An 18,768-nucleotide genomic window follows, 5' to 3' on the forward strand; every position below is an offset into this window, starting at 1 on the left:
TGTCTTATGTGATATTTGGGACATACTTGTACCAAAGAAAAATTCCTTCATGGGACATATTAATATTAAATGAAAGTATTTGTTATCTGAAATTCAAGTCTAACTTTGGGACCTCTATTTTATCTGGCAACTCTACTTAACAAGAATGAATCCTCCTCTTGCATCTTCCTTCCTGGACTCACCACCCTCTTAAACTTCTATTACCAACTTTGTATATTTAATTTCGTGCTCTTAATTTGGCACTGCCCCCAAGGGTGAAAACCCCATTTCAGGTTCCCTTGCATTATACTAATGTGATATATGGTTATAGATTGTTGTTGTTTCATTGTTGTCCAATTCATTTGAGACCCTATAGGCTACAGTCCATGAGGTCATAAAGAATTGGACACAACTGAGCAACTAAGCACCGCACAGCATGGACTGTAGACCAGGCTCTGTCCATGGGATTCCCGAGGCAAGAATACTGGAGCGGGTTGCCATTCCCATGTCCATGGGATCTTCTTGACCCAGGGATGGAATTCAGGTCTCCTACATTGGCACTCTGGAGAACGCAATGCAAACCACTCCAGTACTCTTGCCTAGAAAATCCATGGACAGAGGAGCCTGGTGGGCTACAGTCCATGGAGTCACTACTAGTCGGACAGGACTGAGCGACTTCACTTTCACTTTTCACTTTCACACATTGGAGAAGGAAATGGCAACCCACTCCAGTGTTCTTGCCTGGAGAATCCCAGGGATGGAGGAGCCTGGTGGGCTGCCGTCTATGGGGTCGCACAGAGTCGGACACGACTGAAGCGTCTTAGCAGCAGCAGCAACATTGGCACTCAGAGTTAAAACATTAAAGTTAGTTTGATCCACCTTTTCCCCCATGCTGAAATATTTACATCTTTATATCAATGCCCCATTATACTACTTTGATCACATTAGCCAATACTGTGTGCTTAATAACATGGGAAAGAATCTCTAAGCCTCTAAATCTCTAAACCCTGGGCTCAATCAGCTCGCCTATAAAATAAGGGGACTGAATCAAGGTCTTTCCCCCAGGCTCCTTTAAACAGTTGCTTGCCGCAGGTCTTTAAAATGCAGATTCTCTTAGTGTTCTCATTTGCCCATGAAACCTGACTACCACTGTTTCAGGTGAGCCTTTCTTCCCATCAAGTAAGTAGTGTTTCCATCACTTCAGGTAAGTCACGCAGTCGTGTCCAACTCTGGGCGATGCCACGGACTGCAGCACACTAGGCCTCCCTGTCTATCACCAGCTCCCCGAGCTTATTCAAACTCATGTCCACAGAGTCGGTGATGCCATCCAATCATCTCATCCTCTGTCGTCCCCTTCTCTTCCCGCCTTCAATCTTTCCCAGCATCAAGGTCTTTTCCAATGAGTCAGTTCTTCGCATCAGGTGGCCAAAGTATTGGAGCTTCATATCTTCAGCAGCATCAGTCCTTCCAATTGCTGTTCAGGACCGATTTCATTTAGGATGGACTGGTTGGATCTCCTTGCAGTCCAAGGGACTCTCAAGAGTCTTCTCCAGCACCACAGTTCAAAAGCATCAATTCTTTGGTGCTCAGCTTTCTTTATAGTCCAACTCTCACATCCATACATGACCACTGGAAAAACCATAGCCTTGACTAGACGGACCTTTGTTTGCAAAGTAATGTCTCTGCTTTTTAATATGCTGTCTAGGTTAGTCATAGCTTTTCTTCCAAGCAGCAAGCATATTTTATTTACTTTTTTAATTTATATTTTTATTGGAGGCTAATTATTTTACAATATTATATTGGTTGGTTTTGCCATACATTGACATGAATCCGCCCCGGGTGTACATGAGTTCCCCCTCCCGAACCCCCCTCCCACCTCCCTTCTCCCCTTATCCTCCCTCTGGGTCATCCCCGCATACCAGACCCGAGCATCCTGTAACATGCATCGACCCTGAACTGGCGATTCGTTTCACATATGATAATATACATGTTTCAGCGCCATTCTCCCAAACCATCCCACCCTCACCCTCTCCCACAGAGTCCCTAAGACTGTTCTATACATCTGTGTCTCTTTTGCTGTCTCGTATACAAGGTTATCATTTGCATCTTTCTAAATTCCATATATATGCGTTAGTATATTGTATTGGTGTTTTTCTTTCTGGCTTACTTCACTCTGTATAATAGGTTCTAGTTTCATCCACTTCATTAGAACTGGTTCAAATGCATTCTTTTTAATGGCTGAGTAATACTCCATTGTGTATATGTACCAAAGCTTTCTTATCCATTCGTCTGCAGATGGACATCTAGGTTGCTTCCATGTCCTGGCTATTATAAACAGTGCTGCGATGAACATTGGAGTACACGTGTCTCTTTCAATTCTGGTTTCCTCGGTGTGTATGCCCAGGAGTGCGATTGCTGGATCATATGGCAGTTCTATTTCCAGTTTTTTGAGGACTCTCCACATTGTTCTCCATAGTGGCTGTACTAGGTTGCATTCCCACCAACAGTGTAAGAGGGTTCCCTTCTCTCCACATCGTCTCCAGCATTTATTGCTTGTAGACTTTTGGATAGCAGCCATTCTGACTGGTGTGAAATGGTATCTCATTGTGGTTTTGATTTGCATTTCTCTGATTATGAGGGATGTTGAGCATTTTTTCATGTGTTTGTTAGCCATCTTTATGTCTTCTTTGGAGAAATGTCTGTTTAGTTCTTTGGCCCAATTTTGATTGGATCATTTATTTTTCTGGAATGGAGCTGCAGGAGCTGCTTGTATATTTTGGAAATTAATCCTTTATCAGTTGCTTCACTGGCTATTATTTTCTCCCATTCTGAAGGCTGTCTTTTCACCTTGCTTATAGTTTCCTTTGCTGTGCAGAAGCTTTTGATTTTAATTAGGTCCCATTTGTTTATTTTTGCTTTTATTTCCAGTATTCTGGGAGGTGGGTCTTGGAGGATCCTGCTATGATTTATGTCGGAGAGTGTTTTGCCTATGTTCTCCTCTAGGAGTTTTATAGTTTCTGGTCTTACATTTAGCTCTCTAATCCATTTTGAGTTTATTTTGGTGTATGGTGTTAGGAAGTGTTCTAATTTCATTCTTTTACAAGTGGCTGACCAGTTTTCCCAGCACCACTGTCTTTTCTCCATTTTATATTCTTGCCTCCTTTGCATATTTTAATTTCATGGCTGCAATCACCATCTACAGTGATTTTGGAGCCCCCAAAAATAAAGTCGGTCACTGTTTCTATTGTTTCCCCATGTATTTGCCATGAAGAGATGGGACCAGATGCTATGATCTTAGTTTTCTGAATGTTGAGCTTTAAGCCAGCTTTTTCACTCTTGTCTTTCACTTTCATCAAGAGGCTCTTTAACTCTTCTTCGCTTTCCTCCATAAGGGTGGTGTCATCTGCATATCTGAGGTTATTGGTATTTCTTCTGGCAATCGATTCTAGCTTGTGCTTCATCCAGCCCAGCATTTCACATGATGTGCTCTGCATATAAGTTGAATAAGCAGAATGACAATATACAGCCTTGACGTAATCCTTTCCCTATTTGGAACCAGTCTGTTGTTCCATGTACAGATCTAACTGTTGCTTCTCGACCTGCATACAGATTTTTCAGGAGGTAGATAAGGTAGTCTGGTAGTCCCATCTCTTGAAGAATTTTCCACAGTTTGTTGTGATCCACACAGTCAAAAGTTTTGGCGTAGTCAATAAAGCAGAAGTAGATGTTTTTCTGATCTCTGGTTCCTCTGCCTTTTCTAAATCCAGCTTAAACATCTGGAAGTTCATGGTTCACATACTGTTGAAGCCTGGCTTGGAGAATTTTAAGCATTATTTTTCTAGCATGTGAGATGAGTGCTATTGTGCGGTAGTTTGAACATTCTTTAGCATTGCCTTTCTTTGGGGTTTTAATGAAAACTGACCTTTTCCAGTCCTGTGGCCACTGCTGAGTTTTCCAAATTTGCTGACAAATTGAGTGCAGCACTTTCACAGCATCATCTTTTAGGATTTGAAATAGCTCAACTGGAATTCCATCACCTCCACTAGCTTTGTTCCTAGTGATGCTTCCTAAGGTCCACCTGACTGCATTCCAGTATGTCTGGCTCTAGGTGAGTGATCACACCATCGTGGTTGTCTGGGTCATGAAGATCTTTTTTATGTAGTTCTTCTGTGTATTCTTGCCACCTCCTCTTAATATCTTCTGCTTCTGTTAGGTCCATACCATTTCCGTCCTTTATTGTGCCCATCTTTGCATGAAATGTTCCCTTGGTATCTCTAATTTTCTTGAAAAGATCCGTAGTCTTTCCCCTTCTATTGTTTTCCTCTGCTTCTTTTCACTGATCACTGAGGAAGCCTTTCTTATCTCTCCTTGCTAAGTAGTGTTTAGATTACTTAAATGAGTAGTGTTGCGATTACTCAATTAACGTCTTCATCTTTAAAGTTGCTCGCCCTAAATTTCTCAAGGGCCAGAGAATCCACCCTTCATTTCCCTCCAGTCCACTCACCCTAATACCAGACTTTGAGCACACCGGGTGACCAGATGATGTGATCATGAAAGTGCTGCTGCTGATGAAACAGTTCTGTCCGGGCGGGTTTTCAAACTTTCATTCCTTTCTTGGGAATTGCAGCCCTCTCCACGGTGTCGGAGACCACATTCTGGGAGCCGCTCCCTGTTCTCTTCCGCCATCTAGTGGCACCAGGCTTGCTCTCCTCGCTCAACTTGGTGTTCAGAGTGGCAAAGATTTCAGCTTGTAAATCAAATGGATGAATTGTTTTATTCTTGTCATTACAGTAAAAAGGGCTTACAGTGTGTTTCGAGAGATAATAATGTAATGTGCTGATAAAAAATAAGTATAACACAATAGAAGACTTTAATACCCACACAGTATAGAGTAAATTCATGTAATTTAATCTCTTTAATATGTTCCAATGTTAACTTAAAGACAAAAGTACAAAAATATAAACTAGGCTAAGGAGTTCTGAGGAAAGATTATCTTTCTCACGGGCTTCTGTATAATGTTCATGGATTTTTAAATTTCAAATAAAAGTAATCGAAGCAGATAAAAAAAATGAAAGGAAAAGGAAATAAAGTTCTCATAGACATTAAATTGTTTAGAGAGAGAAATCTCAGCTCTTTATTTAACTATTTGACTTCAATTAAGTTAGAACTTACTATCATTATTATTTATACATGCAATACAATTTTTAATGAATGTTTAATTTGGTATTAATGTTCTATAATGTAGAACTTTCTTCAGATGGCATGATAGTGAGTTTAATTGTGTGATTCAGAAAAGTGAAAATAAATTTCTTTAATGAATGAAATAAAATATTTCTGAAGTGTGACTTATTTCCCATTACATTATTCTGGTTTTAGTTTTCTTTTTATTTAAAATGCCAATGCTATCATGCAGTGTTTAGGTTTTTCTAATAAAAATGTATTTAATTGCAGTGCCACTTCAACCTTTAATACACTTGTGACCCAGCTGTAAAAATCTCCAATTTGTTTTCCAGGGTGGGAAAATTCCCATAAGGTGGACAGCCCCAGAAGCTATTGCCTACAGAAAATTCTCCTCAGCAAGTGATGCATGGAGCTATGGCATTGTCATGTGGGAGGTCATGTCCTATGGAGAGAGACCTTATTGGGAAATGTCTAACCAAGATGTAAGTGCCATCCATAGTTAAACCACCACTTGGTGAGTGCAGACACATTATCATTGATGAAGGAATACCATTCGTCCTCACTCCGATTAGCCCTTATCTTCCTGAGAGTTGTCCAGGGTTTGTGGCTGAAGTTGAGTAGCCTTTCACTCTGAGCTGTGTTTGGTGTGGTAAGGGCCAGCTGATGGGCTTTGTCACGTAAGTACCTATCCATGTCTTACATCTAATACTTAACACACACTTGTGGGTCTAAGGCAGCCTGACTGTGCTATGCAATAGCCTTGCCCTACAAGTGTCAAGAAACAAAGAATAATGTTTACCTTTCATTTCTTCCTTAGGGCAATTTAATGTAGCACTATAAAGAGCAAATTAATTTAGGAGAAAATTTAGCAGAAAAATATTAAATGCTTTCAGGCAATGTGTTATCAATACACCATCTAGTTTTTTGGAGATACATGCCCTTTTTGCAATCTATTTTATCTGTAAAAGTTACCTTGGTGGCTAATAATATTATAGCAGAGGGTAGTTAGCACACATTTGACCTCTATGGACTGTTGGACGTGGTAGAGACAGTAGTCAAAATATGCTAGAATCCTGACAATGCAAGTGAGCGTGCTGTCAGATCTGCAGATACATTTTCATACCCCACTCCCTCAGCCCAGAATCCAGACGCTGTCCACTCACCTGCCTTCCTCGAAGTATCTAACAGTTTCTGAGACAGTGGTAATGGGAACTCAACTCTGATGGGATTCTGAATGTTCACAGATGGAAACAAAGACTGCGTGGGTATGGCTTTTTAGAAAATCCATAAACGTAGTCAACTCTTGTCACATCTCTTCTGCTTTTTCCATTTAACTGCTTGAGCCTCACCTCCACACCTCATACTCATTATCCCATCCCTCAAGAGGTCCAGGTATCTTAAGGGTTTGTTCAGTGACAGAGAAAGTTTAAGCTTTTTGAATGCTAAACACCAAGAAGACTGGGTTTTGGTTAACTCACCATGACTTTTGTTTCTGCCTGACTTGGAGTGTTAATTCCAAAGCTGAGTGCCTGCTCTTGTGCCTACTGACTCGAGAATGCCAGGTCCAGAACCTACATGTAGCAGGTTCAAGATCATCAAATGCTGTGCAACCATGCTCTTTAAAGCTCTTCATTAAAACACAAAACCAGGTGGCTTAGTCCTGCAGAGCATTTTCCCTTAAGTACAGAGTGTGCCATGACCAGCAAACTTTGATACACTCCCAATATTTAAACTTTTTTAGAGCCAGGCCATTTACTGTCCTTAAAGGAATTTTATTTGAAGGACCCTGTTGCTCTTTCCTGCCTCTGGGCCGTGTTTGGAGCAACTTGTGTCCAGCTCTGCTTCTTAAAATTGAATCTCAAGAGCAGAAGTTCATCCCTTCACTCCCAGGAAGAACTCATCTTTCTTTAACCAGCTATCCAAGGCAACAGACGCCCTGGTTTCCATCACCATAGTTCCTTAGTTCAGTTCAGTAGCTCAGTCATGTCCGACTCTCCGCGACCCCATGAATCACAGCACGCCAGGCCTCCCTGTCCATCACCAACTCCCAGAGTTCACTCAAATGCATGTCCATCGAGTCGGTGATGCCATCCAGCCATCTCATTCTCTGTCGTCCCCGTCTCCTCCAGCCCCCAATCCCTCCCAGCATCAGAGTCTTTTCCAGTTACCCAAGATAATGCTTGCTTGCTTGTCCTACTGTGACATGACTAAAATAGGCCATTTAAGCAAACCTCTAAAATAAAAAGTCCTCCTCCAGATGAATGAAAATCCTCACTGCACAGAAGAGCCCTCAATTCAAGTACCTTCCTTAACTGGTGTTCCATATAGTCCTTGTCTTAACCAGTTCTCTGTCAGACTTAAAAAATTACCTAACTCAGAGGACTCCAAGCTTTACTAATAATATACCCTTGCTGGTAAAAAGTTCTTGAGCATTCACAACTGACATATGTGTATTTATCTGCACATTATATACAAGTACTACTGCACTAGTACATTCATTTTTTGTTTAAAAAGTAACTTGTTGAGTATCTTCTCAGGAAGTAGAGATACAAGGGAAAACAAACTGGATTGAACTTTTATGAAACTGAGGTTTAGGGAGGTGACATGATTTCCCTAGAATTACATAGTAAGTGCTTTGACAGTGATACTAAAAAACAATTCTAATAACCTTCTAGAAATCATGGGCAAGGAGGAGGGAAGAGGAAATAACTGCCTCTTTCATGGTGGTTTAGTTTACGTCCATAGGCCAGTGATTTCTTGCCCTCATTGAGTTTATATTCTAGCAAGAGGGAAACAGACTTTACTCAAAGTGAATCAGTAAAATATATAATATGTAACATGATCATTAGTGTTTTGGGAGAGAAAAGAGAGAAAGGATAAGAAATGTTAGGAATTTGATTTTAAATATATATATTGCCAAATTCAGTTGTAAAGCTCATTCCATTTTGATCATAAAAGTCATAGTCATTCTTATTAGACATGCATAAATAGTCTTTCTTACAGTAAGATGGGGCTTCCCAGGTTGCACAGGGGTAAAAATTATGCCTGCCAATATGAGGGATGCAAGAGACTTCAGTTCAATCCCTGGGTCAGAAAGATTCACTGGGACAGGAAATGAGAACCCACTCCATTATTCTTGTCTAGAAAATTCCATGGACAGAGGAGCCTGGCGGGCTTCAGACCATGATGTTGCAAAAAGTTGAATGCGACTGAGCTCATGCATGCACGCGCGAGCACACACATACACACACACACTAGAATAAAACAAATAAACATAAAGAGAAGTTCTATTATTTTTTCTGTCTCCTGGATTATCATTTTACCACATGGGGTACTTTGTACCACCAGTTTGGTTAACACAACCACCATTGCTGCTGCTGCTAAGTCACTTCAGTCGTGTCCGATTCTGTGCGACCCCATACATGGCAGCCCACCAGGCTCCCCCGTCCCTGGGAATCTCCAGGAAAGAACACTGGAGTGGGTTGCCACTTCCTTCTCCAATGCATGAAAGTGAAAAGTGAAAATGAAGTCGCTTAGTCATGTCCAACTCCTAGCAACCCCATGGACTGCAGCCTACCAGGCTCCTCCATCCGTGGGATTTTCCAGGCAAGAATACTGGAGTGGGTTGCCATTGCCTTCTCCTCAACCACCGTTAGGTAGACTATAATTCAGCCATGAAAGTGCCTCAGTTTCATGACCAACAAATATAATAAAAGGATGAGGTTAAATGATATTTAATATCCCTTTTAACAGTAACATGCTATGTATTTTTAATCTCTGGAGAAATAATTATCATACTTGTCTCAGCAAAGAAGTGGTTCACATTGTTCTTTTCTTCATTTTAGGAATTTCTGTGAGGGTACAAGAATCCGATAGAACCTCCACAGAGCAGAGCATGTACAAGTGTAGATCCAGATGACAAGACAGATTTTCTAAGAGAGCAACTTCTGAGAGAAAAGGCCCAAATGTGTGATTTCCAGCATACACCCCTTGTAAACTGTCCTTAGTTGCTGCCTAGAGCAGCCCAAAATCTGGTGTCAGTTCCTCCCTTCCTGGATCATGTCCAAGAGTTTGCCCAGTCATTCTGGCCATGTGTGTTGATGATCTGTGTCCAGGATGAACGTTTAGAGAGCCATTCTGTCTATTAAACCTCATATGGCCATAAAGACCATATCTGGAATCGGAAGAAGTTGCTGCAGCTAGGAATAGCCTCCTGACATTAAGCCCATCCGCATTCATTCTGTGTTGTCAGTGTCCACAGTGCAAGGCTGAACGCTCCCTCCACCCAGCGCTTTGTTGTCTTTCAAGGGCTAGATAAGGGCTAAGCTAGTTATTTTCATGGGCTTTGAGTGGCTACCAAAGAATATGTAAGCAAGATTCGGAAATAAGGAGGAGAACAGAAATTTCTGAGGGGGGAAAAATGCCAAACCCTTGAGGTCTTCAGATCTATATAAGGAAGAAAAGTACTAAGAGCTAAAATCTTTTATCTATTTTGTGAATATGTTTCCTGCTGCAGTGAAGAGAGTTGAAATTCTGTTTAGCTTAACATATTGGAAGTCAGTGTATCTGTGACAGATCCTGTAACCAGAATTTCTGTTTGAAAGCAGAAATAGCTTAATCAAAACTTTCTGAGCTGCTCTCTCCAAATACTGGTTATTTCCTATTTGTCCTGAATTTCTCATGTTTGGTCAGAGTTCAGTCTTGTATTTGACTTTCTGCAACCAAGGTGTGTTTTAAATAAGAAAAGTCATTTTTAGACAATAAAATTTCAACTATTTTCTGTTTGAATATTTTATATTTTTATTACATTTTGTGGAGTTTAACTTAAGGGCTTAGCTAAATATGGAATGTTAACATGCTTTAGGATTTTAAATGAATTTAGAAAATTTCAGGTAGCTTTTATGAGGTAGTCCCTTCATTCTGCAGATTGTGGCATATTTTATTGCAATGAACAATTCTGAGTTTGCATAGTCTACTTTAGTGAATAATATAATGAGTTTCCCAAAGGTCAGTAGTAATGTACATTAGGGAATATACATAAGGAAATGAGAAAAAGAAGTGCAGAAGACTAGTCCATGTACAGCATACATACAAGCATAACAGTAGATGCCATCTGCTTATCCATCCAGCAGTTACTGATTAAACTCATGCCAGTCCCTGGACATGTAGGTAGGTCTGGAGAACTTGAAAATCCAGGCCTCACTCTCAAGAAGCCCTCTGTGTAGGTGAGGAGATGAGGTTCTGGCATTTCTAAGTCATGCTCCTGCCCCCAAGTAGAATGTATACTCCTCAAGGGTAGACTCAGGTCTTCTTTTTCTTTTTAATATAAACAACATTGTGTGAATGCAACATAGTTATTTTTTAACATATGCCAAAAAAGCATGCATACCCTATTATTTAAAGTATTTTTGATTATATAAGCTTTCCTAGTGGCTCTGCAGGTAAAGAATCTGCCTGCAAAGCAGGAGACATAGGAGACATGGGTTTGATTCCTCGGTCAGGAAGATCCCCTAGAATAGAGAATGGCAACCCACTCCAGTATTCTTGCCTGAAAAGTCCCTTGGACAGAGGAACTCATGGGCTGCAGTCTAAAGGGTCACAAAGAGTTGGACACGACTGAGCAACTAAGCACAAGCAATTATAAAAAGCACCTGATACATAGAAGGTATTTAATTAATTAGTGGTAATAATCATAGCTTGCAATTTCTGAATGTATTGTGAGTCAATTATTTTAGATTATTGACTCATTTAATCTTCAAAATAATTCTCTAAGATTGATACTATTTTCATTCCCGTTTATAGATAAAAGGCTTTCTAGAAAATTTAAGCAACTTACCCAAGGTTGTACGTTAAGTCACTTCAGTTGTGTCCAACTCTTTGCGACCCTATAGATTGTAGCTCCTCTGTCCACAAGATTCTCCAGGCAAAAATACCAGAGTAGGTTGCCATGCCCTCCTCCAGGGGATTTTCTGACCCAGGGATCGAACCTACTTCTCTTATGTCTCCTGCATTGGCAGGTGGGTTTTTACCACTAGTGCCACCAGGGAAGCCCCAACCCATGATAGAACTGAAGTTGGAGACCCCTGCTTTCCCCAAAGTGTGTACTTTTACCCCTGAGCTATACTGTAGAAGTCTTAATTTTCAAAGGAGTCTCTGTACCACACAAGCTCTATGAAATGAGATCAAAGCATCTCTAATTATGTATGCCTCTGTGTCACAATAGAAGTGTTTCTATTATTTCCTATCAGCAAAAGAATGTGGATTGACTCACTGTTGTTTGAAAGTATAAATCTTTTCAGCAGTACTTTTTGTCTTGGTGTTAAAAATTTATAAAATGTACTGTATTATATTTCTTAAAAATGTTTAAGGCGGTAGCTTAAAATAAAATTCTAATGGTCCACATATTTAGCCTATTACCAGAAACATGCCACAGGCACATTGAAGGCACAAAGTTCCTTACTGTTTTCTAATATTTTTAAACTTTTTTTAAGGTATCACAGTATAATGTTTTATGTTATTTTCATCCGAGTTCAAAATAATTGTTGTTTACTACATAATAGGGATACATTGTAATGCTAGGAGCCACGCTGGCTCCAAGATGACACCAAGGGTATTGCAGTTCTTCCAACACTTATACTATGCAATGTGCTTAACTGAAGAAAATGCAAGCAAAACATGAACAGCAGGCAACATTTAAGTAACCAAATCCCCACAGAGCTAATATGTCGGGGAAAAACTTGCACCACGTAAATGAGCAGTGACTTTCCTCAAACTAATGATCTGAATGCAAGACTAGAGACTTGGGTTTTGTCTGTTTTGTTTTTCCCTAGCATGTTTTTTTTTTAAAAAAAAAAGAAAGAATCAATTCGCCTTGAAGCAGTTTGAAGCCCAAATGCCTCCTGGGTATGGTATCATTTAGGCATATGCTACTAAGCCTGTTCAATTTTCCAAAAAGAGAACCGCTATCAGCGAACATCTCATTTGAGGTTTACTAGGAAACATGATGCTGCCTCAGTGTTTTTGTATTTTTTCTTCTCCTTACTTTTCAAAAGGTTTTATATAATAGTGAGTTTTGCTTTAGATTGCTTTCTGAAGCTTACCTGAAGAAAAAAAGTACAGTTCAACTTTAGGATTTTTAATAGATGATGTGGTTGGAAATAACCTTTGACCTTATCTGAATTGGTTCCTCTTTTCAAAAGTTGAGAAGGAAGAAAATTACCTTTTACCATATTTCTTGTTTTTCTTCATAATTCTACAACCTTTCTCAATTATAGGTCAGTATTTTAGCCAAGAATGGTGGATATGTAGAATCCACTTACCTTCAAATGTGGTATGATTTTATGATTCAGAGAGTCCAGTCATTTCCAATTTTTGTTCCTGATTAGATTTTCGAAACTCCGCTTTATTATGTAATGGTCCTTGTGTAATGATCTGTGTAAGATACAGTAAATTGCTAAAGGCCCATTCCCATTATTTCAACCTTCCATATTACAGAGGGAATTTTTGTACTTATTTGAATATGTTTCTAGCAAAGCAATTTTCAAAATGACCTTTTTCTCATTTTTTTAAATAATTCCTCCTATTGGTACATAGGCAGGAGCAACATTTTAATTAAATATACACTAATTATACTAGCATAATGCATGTCTGTTACAGAAATAAGAATAATAGGGGATATTGTGAGATTCAATCTATCACCATTGCAAATAATTCAAATAATAAAGTTCCAAGTAGAGGAAATCAATAACCAGTATGCTACTACCACAGTATAATTTCCAAGGGAATTCTTTTTTTTTTTTTTGCTGAAGGTATATACATACCAGAAACATTTTCATAAAAAAATTAACTATACCTTCCTTTTCTGTTTGGAAGAAATTTACAATCTTTTGCTCTTAAGATTTTTTATAATTCTTTGTTCTCTTTAAAGCATATTTATAAAGAGGGCATCTTAAAATACTCTTTTACTGTATATTCATAAAATATTTTTCCATAGATTTTAGGTATTTTTGTATGCGCGTGTGTTTGGTCATGTCCAACTCCTTGCAAATCCATGAACTGTAGCCCTCCAGGTTCCTCTGTCCATGGGATTTCCCAGGCAAGAATACTGGAGTGGGCTGCCATTTCCTTGTTCAGGTTAGGTATTTTTTATGGGCCCGAAAAGTTGCCCGTTATTTTTCTAAAATTGAAATGGTGTACCAGTGAAGAAATGTTTGTTTTGGGTTTTTTTTTTTTTTCCCAGAGAGGACTTGGAAAATGGACCTGAGTTTTAAGAACGTTGTCTTCTGAAAGAAAAATATATTTCAAAAATGGAGATTTGGAATGTTTTTACATTGTTTTTATATTTCAAAAATATACTTTGTTGGTGGGAACCTGCCTAGTAAAGAATATCTTGGCTCCCCAAATCTTCCTAGTCTTAGTTTACTACGATAGTGGGAAAGAGTCCTTTCAAGGGATGCCAAGCCTAGATCTGGCGGTCAAAGAACTTTGAGATCAAGAGATGTTACCAGAGATCCTGCAAATTAAGCCTTCAGTTTCACTGACCCTAGAAACACAGCTTTTTGAGCTGAAAGGCACTGTCACAAGCACCGAATACAGGCTCTTTTTTTTCCCCCCTCTTAATGAGGAGACAGAGAATTGCCCAAGCACAGAGTTTGCTAGTGACATTTCAGACTCCAGGGCAGTTCATGTGACTCCTTCACTAATGCTCATTCCACTACTTACACACTGAAGCATGGTTGCATAGAAAGTTTTAATTATCTCAGTCTCAAGAAGTATGACTTTCAACTGTTAGGGCAAAAGATTTTCCAAACCATAAAACATATCATCAGCAACCTTTTAACCTATAAGAGGGCTACACTTCCTATGTTCCCCCATTTTGTCCACTCATTCAGCAATCTGACTGATATCTTACTAAGGAAGAACATTCTCCATTTTTATAGGTTCTTGACATTCTATGGAGACTTCCATAAAATAAGATTGGAGAACTGTCTGAAGTATAGAGTTTTAAGAAATTGTTTATCTTAAAGTTAGAAAGGGAACCTTATGTTTCCATGCCCTAGTCGGAGAAGGCAATGGCAAGCCACTCCAGTACTCTTGCCTAGAAAATCCCATGGATGGAGGAGCCTGGTAGGCTGCAGTCCGTGGGGTCGCTAAGGGTCGGACACGACTGAGCGACTTCACTTTCACTTTTCACTTTCACACATTGGAGAAGGAAATGGCAACCCACGCCAGTGTTCTTGCCTGGAGAATCCCAGGGACGGGGGAGCCTGGTGGGCTTCCGTCTATGGGGTCACGCAGAGTCGGACATGACTGAAGTGACGCAGCAGCAGCAGTGGTTTCCAAATTATAAATTAGCCTCAGAAAAGGTGTTTTCTGTCTGTATCTTATTCTTTCACCATTCTTATGTGCTTAGTCTCTCAGTTGTTTCCAACTCTTCCTGACCCTGTGGACTATAGCCCACCAGGCTCCTCTGTCCATGGGATTCTCCAGGCAAGAATAATGTATTGGGTTGTCATTTCCTCCTCCAAGGGATCTTTCCAACCCAGGGATGGAACCCACATCTCCTGTGTCTCCTGCATTGCAGGCAGATTCTTCACCTGATAAGCCATTAAGGGGAATGTTCACCACTCTATCCCCCCTTTTTTTTTAGGTACACTGATTTTCATTTGAGTTTTGGTTGCTTTCCACTGAATTATAATTTCTGTATGTTGAAAAATATTGACTAAGAAAGTAGGTATAAGATTTTAAATGTTATTTACTTATAACCACATCTTTCCTTTCTTTTTTCTTTCCTTCTTTTGCCTGTGCAGACACAACCTTTACATTGCATATCAGAAAACTACATTGCCAGGGCTTTCAGTTTTACTGTTTCATAAATCTGAATGTCCTCATATCTATAAATAATCATCATCACGAAAAGTAGGGATATACTGGGACTCTGCTTCACCCTCCACCTTCAACTTGAAATTACAGATTTTCCACAAGTCATGATGAATATTTAGAGAGAAGACAAAAATAGAATCATTTCACATTCCATTTACTATTGTACATTTCAGCCCTTGCTAAAATTTTGAGACAGTTTATCTTAAAAGGAAGTATGAATAAATTCACTGTACTTCTCTTTGGGAGATATTGAGCAGTGTTATAACATGTGATTCTCTGCACAGCCCAAACATTTCTTGTTTAACAGCATTTTTCAGGGATATCTCAGTGTCTTCCTATTGACTGTCTGCTCCTTGTTTGCCTAGTTTAATAAAAGGTTCACATTGTCTTCTTTGATTCAGAAACCTTCAGCACAATTGGAAAACTCATCAGATTCAACAATCTGCTACGTGCCCCAACTAAGCCTAGTGTTTATTCTAGGATGCTAAAAATTGTAGTGTCAATGACAAGGAACCAGTATGATCTATTTAGAATAACATGCCAGGTTTTAGATAATAACTTCTGACAAAGTCTAATTCCTTCTACCTCTGCACAGAAGTTATCACTGCAGTAATTTTCATATTTTTTCACTTTATTTTAATTTTCTTCTTACACTTTAAAATAAGGGTATAACCTTGCATAATTCTTCTCCAAAGGATGACAGCCTACAACTATCATAAAACCATACTATTAACAAAATTCTCTCTAGTAATTATCACCCCTTCATATACTAAACCAAATCTCATTTAGTCTTTTAGACAAAACACTCCATATGCTGCTGGCTGCCTGTCAGTCCTTAAGTAGGGAACCAGAAATGCCTATAAAACAAAACTTCCCACAAAAGACATGTTTATGAAGATCAAAGTTAATATACAGCTGTCATATATCACATATACGACAACTGAAGCTCACTCTTCGATTTGACAAGGCATTGTTTTAGATGCCGGGAACTCATCGAAAAAAGAAATAGTTCCTGCTCTTGAACTCGGCTTGCCCAGCTCAGAGAGTGCAGATGTTTTGTGGCCAAGGTGGAGGAGAAGCAGGACCATGCCAGAGGTGAGGACTGAGAATCTGGGTCATAGTGAGCCGCTGCAGAATTCCAGATATGGAAGGAATGTGATCACAGTTCACATCAGCAGAATTGCTTCGGGTGCACTGCAGGAGTTATTGAGGGAGTTAGAGGGGAGACAGAAAGACTAATTAAGTGGCTGTTGCAGTGATCAAAATGAAAAATAAATCATTTGAAAAGAGGATTAAAAATGGGCTGTATTTAAAGTATATGAAGTTAGTGGAATCAACCTCTAAGTTAGTTTTGAACACCAGGAAAGACAGAAGCCCAGAGGACCCGCTGATCTCTGACTTAAATCACTAGAAAAAGAATGCTACCCTTTTCAGAGGACAGAAATGCCAAAGTTAGGAACAAGGTTAGTTTTGAACAACAGCAAGAAAAATCATGTCACCTGTATGACAACTTAAGAAATGGTATATCCCAGAGACGGTAGATGTAGAAATCTTGAGAGAAAGCTGAACTGGAGCTACAAGACTGAAAGTCATCAGCAGGTGGGTGAGAGTGAAAGCATGGAGTGTGTAAATGTCTACAAGAAGCTCAAGAGTTAATTCTAGGGGGTGAGTCTGGAACACAGCACAAGTCTCAGGACAGCTTTTTTTCTACCACCATCATGATTCAGAGACTACCAAGGTGAAAATATTGGTCCAGTCTTCAGGAAATTACTAGCTATGTGACCCTGACACAATCTGTTCATCAGTTAGAGCTTCAGTTTTCGTACCTACAAAATATGTATAACCACATTCACATAGAAGGTAAGCTATGTTAAAATACCTAGCCCAGAAATTGACATATAATAAGCTCTCGAAGTTTCATATGTTACTTGAATCAGAAACCAGAAAGCTCATAGAAAATTTAACTCATGGTCACTCCAGCCCCAAAATTGCTCCTCCTCCTTTGTTTCCTTGACCAAGCCAAAACCCTAAAAGTCAATCTTCTCTTCTCCCTCTATTTCCCTATCTAATCTCACCCCAGTCCTACATTCCTGTCAAATCAATCTACTGCTGTACCCTATGGCCTCTGCTTCAACTAAGGCTATCCTGACTTCTTGCCTGGATCACTTCAAGCCTCCTTCCTGGCCTTCCCTGTCATCCCACTCCACAGTGCAGCATCTAATGCCATCTACTTGCCAAAACCCTTCTTCCCTTTGCATGAAGTCTGTGTTTATAGCATGAAAAATCATTCATGATCTCAAGAAACATAGTTTTTACTTAACCTTCCAGCCTCAAATCTCACCATTCTTCTCTTTGAAGAATCTGGTCTAGTTACAGAAATCTACTTTAATTCCCTAATTAGATCACATCTCCTCTCTTAGACCCATCTAATCTAATGGACCCTGCTTCCTTCTACATTCAGTTCACCTCCTCTGAGAAGTTTCCCAAAAGCTCAGATAGGTACTCTTCTGACAAGTTTCCATGACTCCCTCTTCTACATGGCACGTTCCATATGCAGACTGCTTGGTCACCTTCATTCAATTATACATTTCCTAAAGACAGAGGTGTTTCTTACTCATTATGCTATCCCTTATACATGGTATGCTTAATAGTGCATTTTAAGTGATGAATATTTATCTCTTTGGATAAATAAAAAATCCATTAGAAATATGTTGTATCTTTTAACCATTTTTTTGAATCATATTGCTTAAGTTTCTTCTCTAGCTCCCTTCTAATTCAAAACTTTTAGGTGTGTAGTGTTTGCCAGTTGGACTTCTCTATGTTTACGTTTCTTGTCTGTAAACTGCGGATAAAGATAGTACCTACCACATAATATTACTGTGAGGATTAAAAGAGTTGACACATGTAAATCATTTGGAAATGGCACCTGGAAGCAATCAAGAGCTCTCAATAACTGTTAGTAATTATTATTGTCACTGTTGTTATTAGCATTTCCTATAAGGTGGGACTTTCATGATTGACATCTGTCATGAACCAGGGCTCAGGACAGATTTCACAAAGTCACAAGTTAAAGAACAGGGAAAACTTTAAACCTAGAGGTCAGCAAAGAGAAATGTCATGAGTCCCCAAGTCTCCCAGTATCCCCGTGGAAAGGCATGGTGGGACTAGACACTTGTTGAACACATTGTGGATAAAGGTTCCAGGTGAAGGACCCCACTTTCTTGTCACTGTCTCTTCCTACAGGACACTCATGAGAGCAACTTTATCAAAAGAGAATAGACAGCTTGCTTGGCACCAGGCAATCTGGATGTGGGTGTCAACTGTTTACAGGAGTTGTCTGGAAAAGTCAGTTCTCCAACAGCTAAGGATGTTTGGGTCATGGGAAACAGTAAACCTTCTGGACAGGAGGAAAAAGTCACCAGTCTTTACAGGAGTCTGACTTTGGGTCCAGTGCCTTTGTCTTAGAGAAGAACATGGCCTAGTCTCACGTGGCTCATTGTCCAACCAAACCAGAGAGAAATCAGGAGATCATTTTGAACAATAGTGCTTGAAGTCCCAAATTTTTATGACTGTTTCTTTCTGAGGCACTTCAAATGCTGACTTGCTTCTGCTTTGAATCCCTCTTGGGTAGTTGAAACTCCAGATTTTCCAAGCAGCTGCTCCTATATCAAGACAAACCCCAAAATTTCCTCTAATAGCTTTTGTTTGGTCAATAACATTTCTTAA

General features: G+C 39.5%; 1 protein-coding gene across 3 annotated transcripts in view; it reads left to right on the forward strand.

Moving 5' to 3' along the window:
- EPHA6 (EPH receptor A6) overlaps positions 1 to 18,768 on the forward strand; it is a 1,038,562-nt gene that overhangs the window by 998,196 nt on the left and 21,598 nt on the right. For all 3 annotated transcript variants that reach the window (XM_088836271.1, XM_088836272.1, XM_055397929.2), the window contains one exon: positions 5,493 to 5,642. In XM_088836271.1, coding sequence (XP_088692397.1) covers positions 5,493 to 5,642 — 150 coding nt within the window. The remainder of the gene's footprint in view (positions 1 to 5,492; positions 5,643 to 18,768) is intronic.

This window comes from Moschus berezovskii, chromosome 1, assembly GCF_049115385.1.
Source record: "Moschus berezovskii isolate FMDL1 chromosome 1, NW_MosBer_1.0, whole genome shotgun sequence".
Taxonomy (NCBI): Eukaryota; Metazoa; Chordata; class Mammalia; order Artiodactyla; family Moschidae; genus Moschus; species Moschus berezovskii.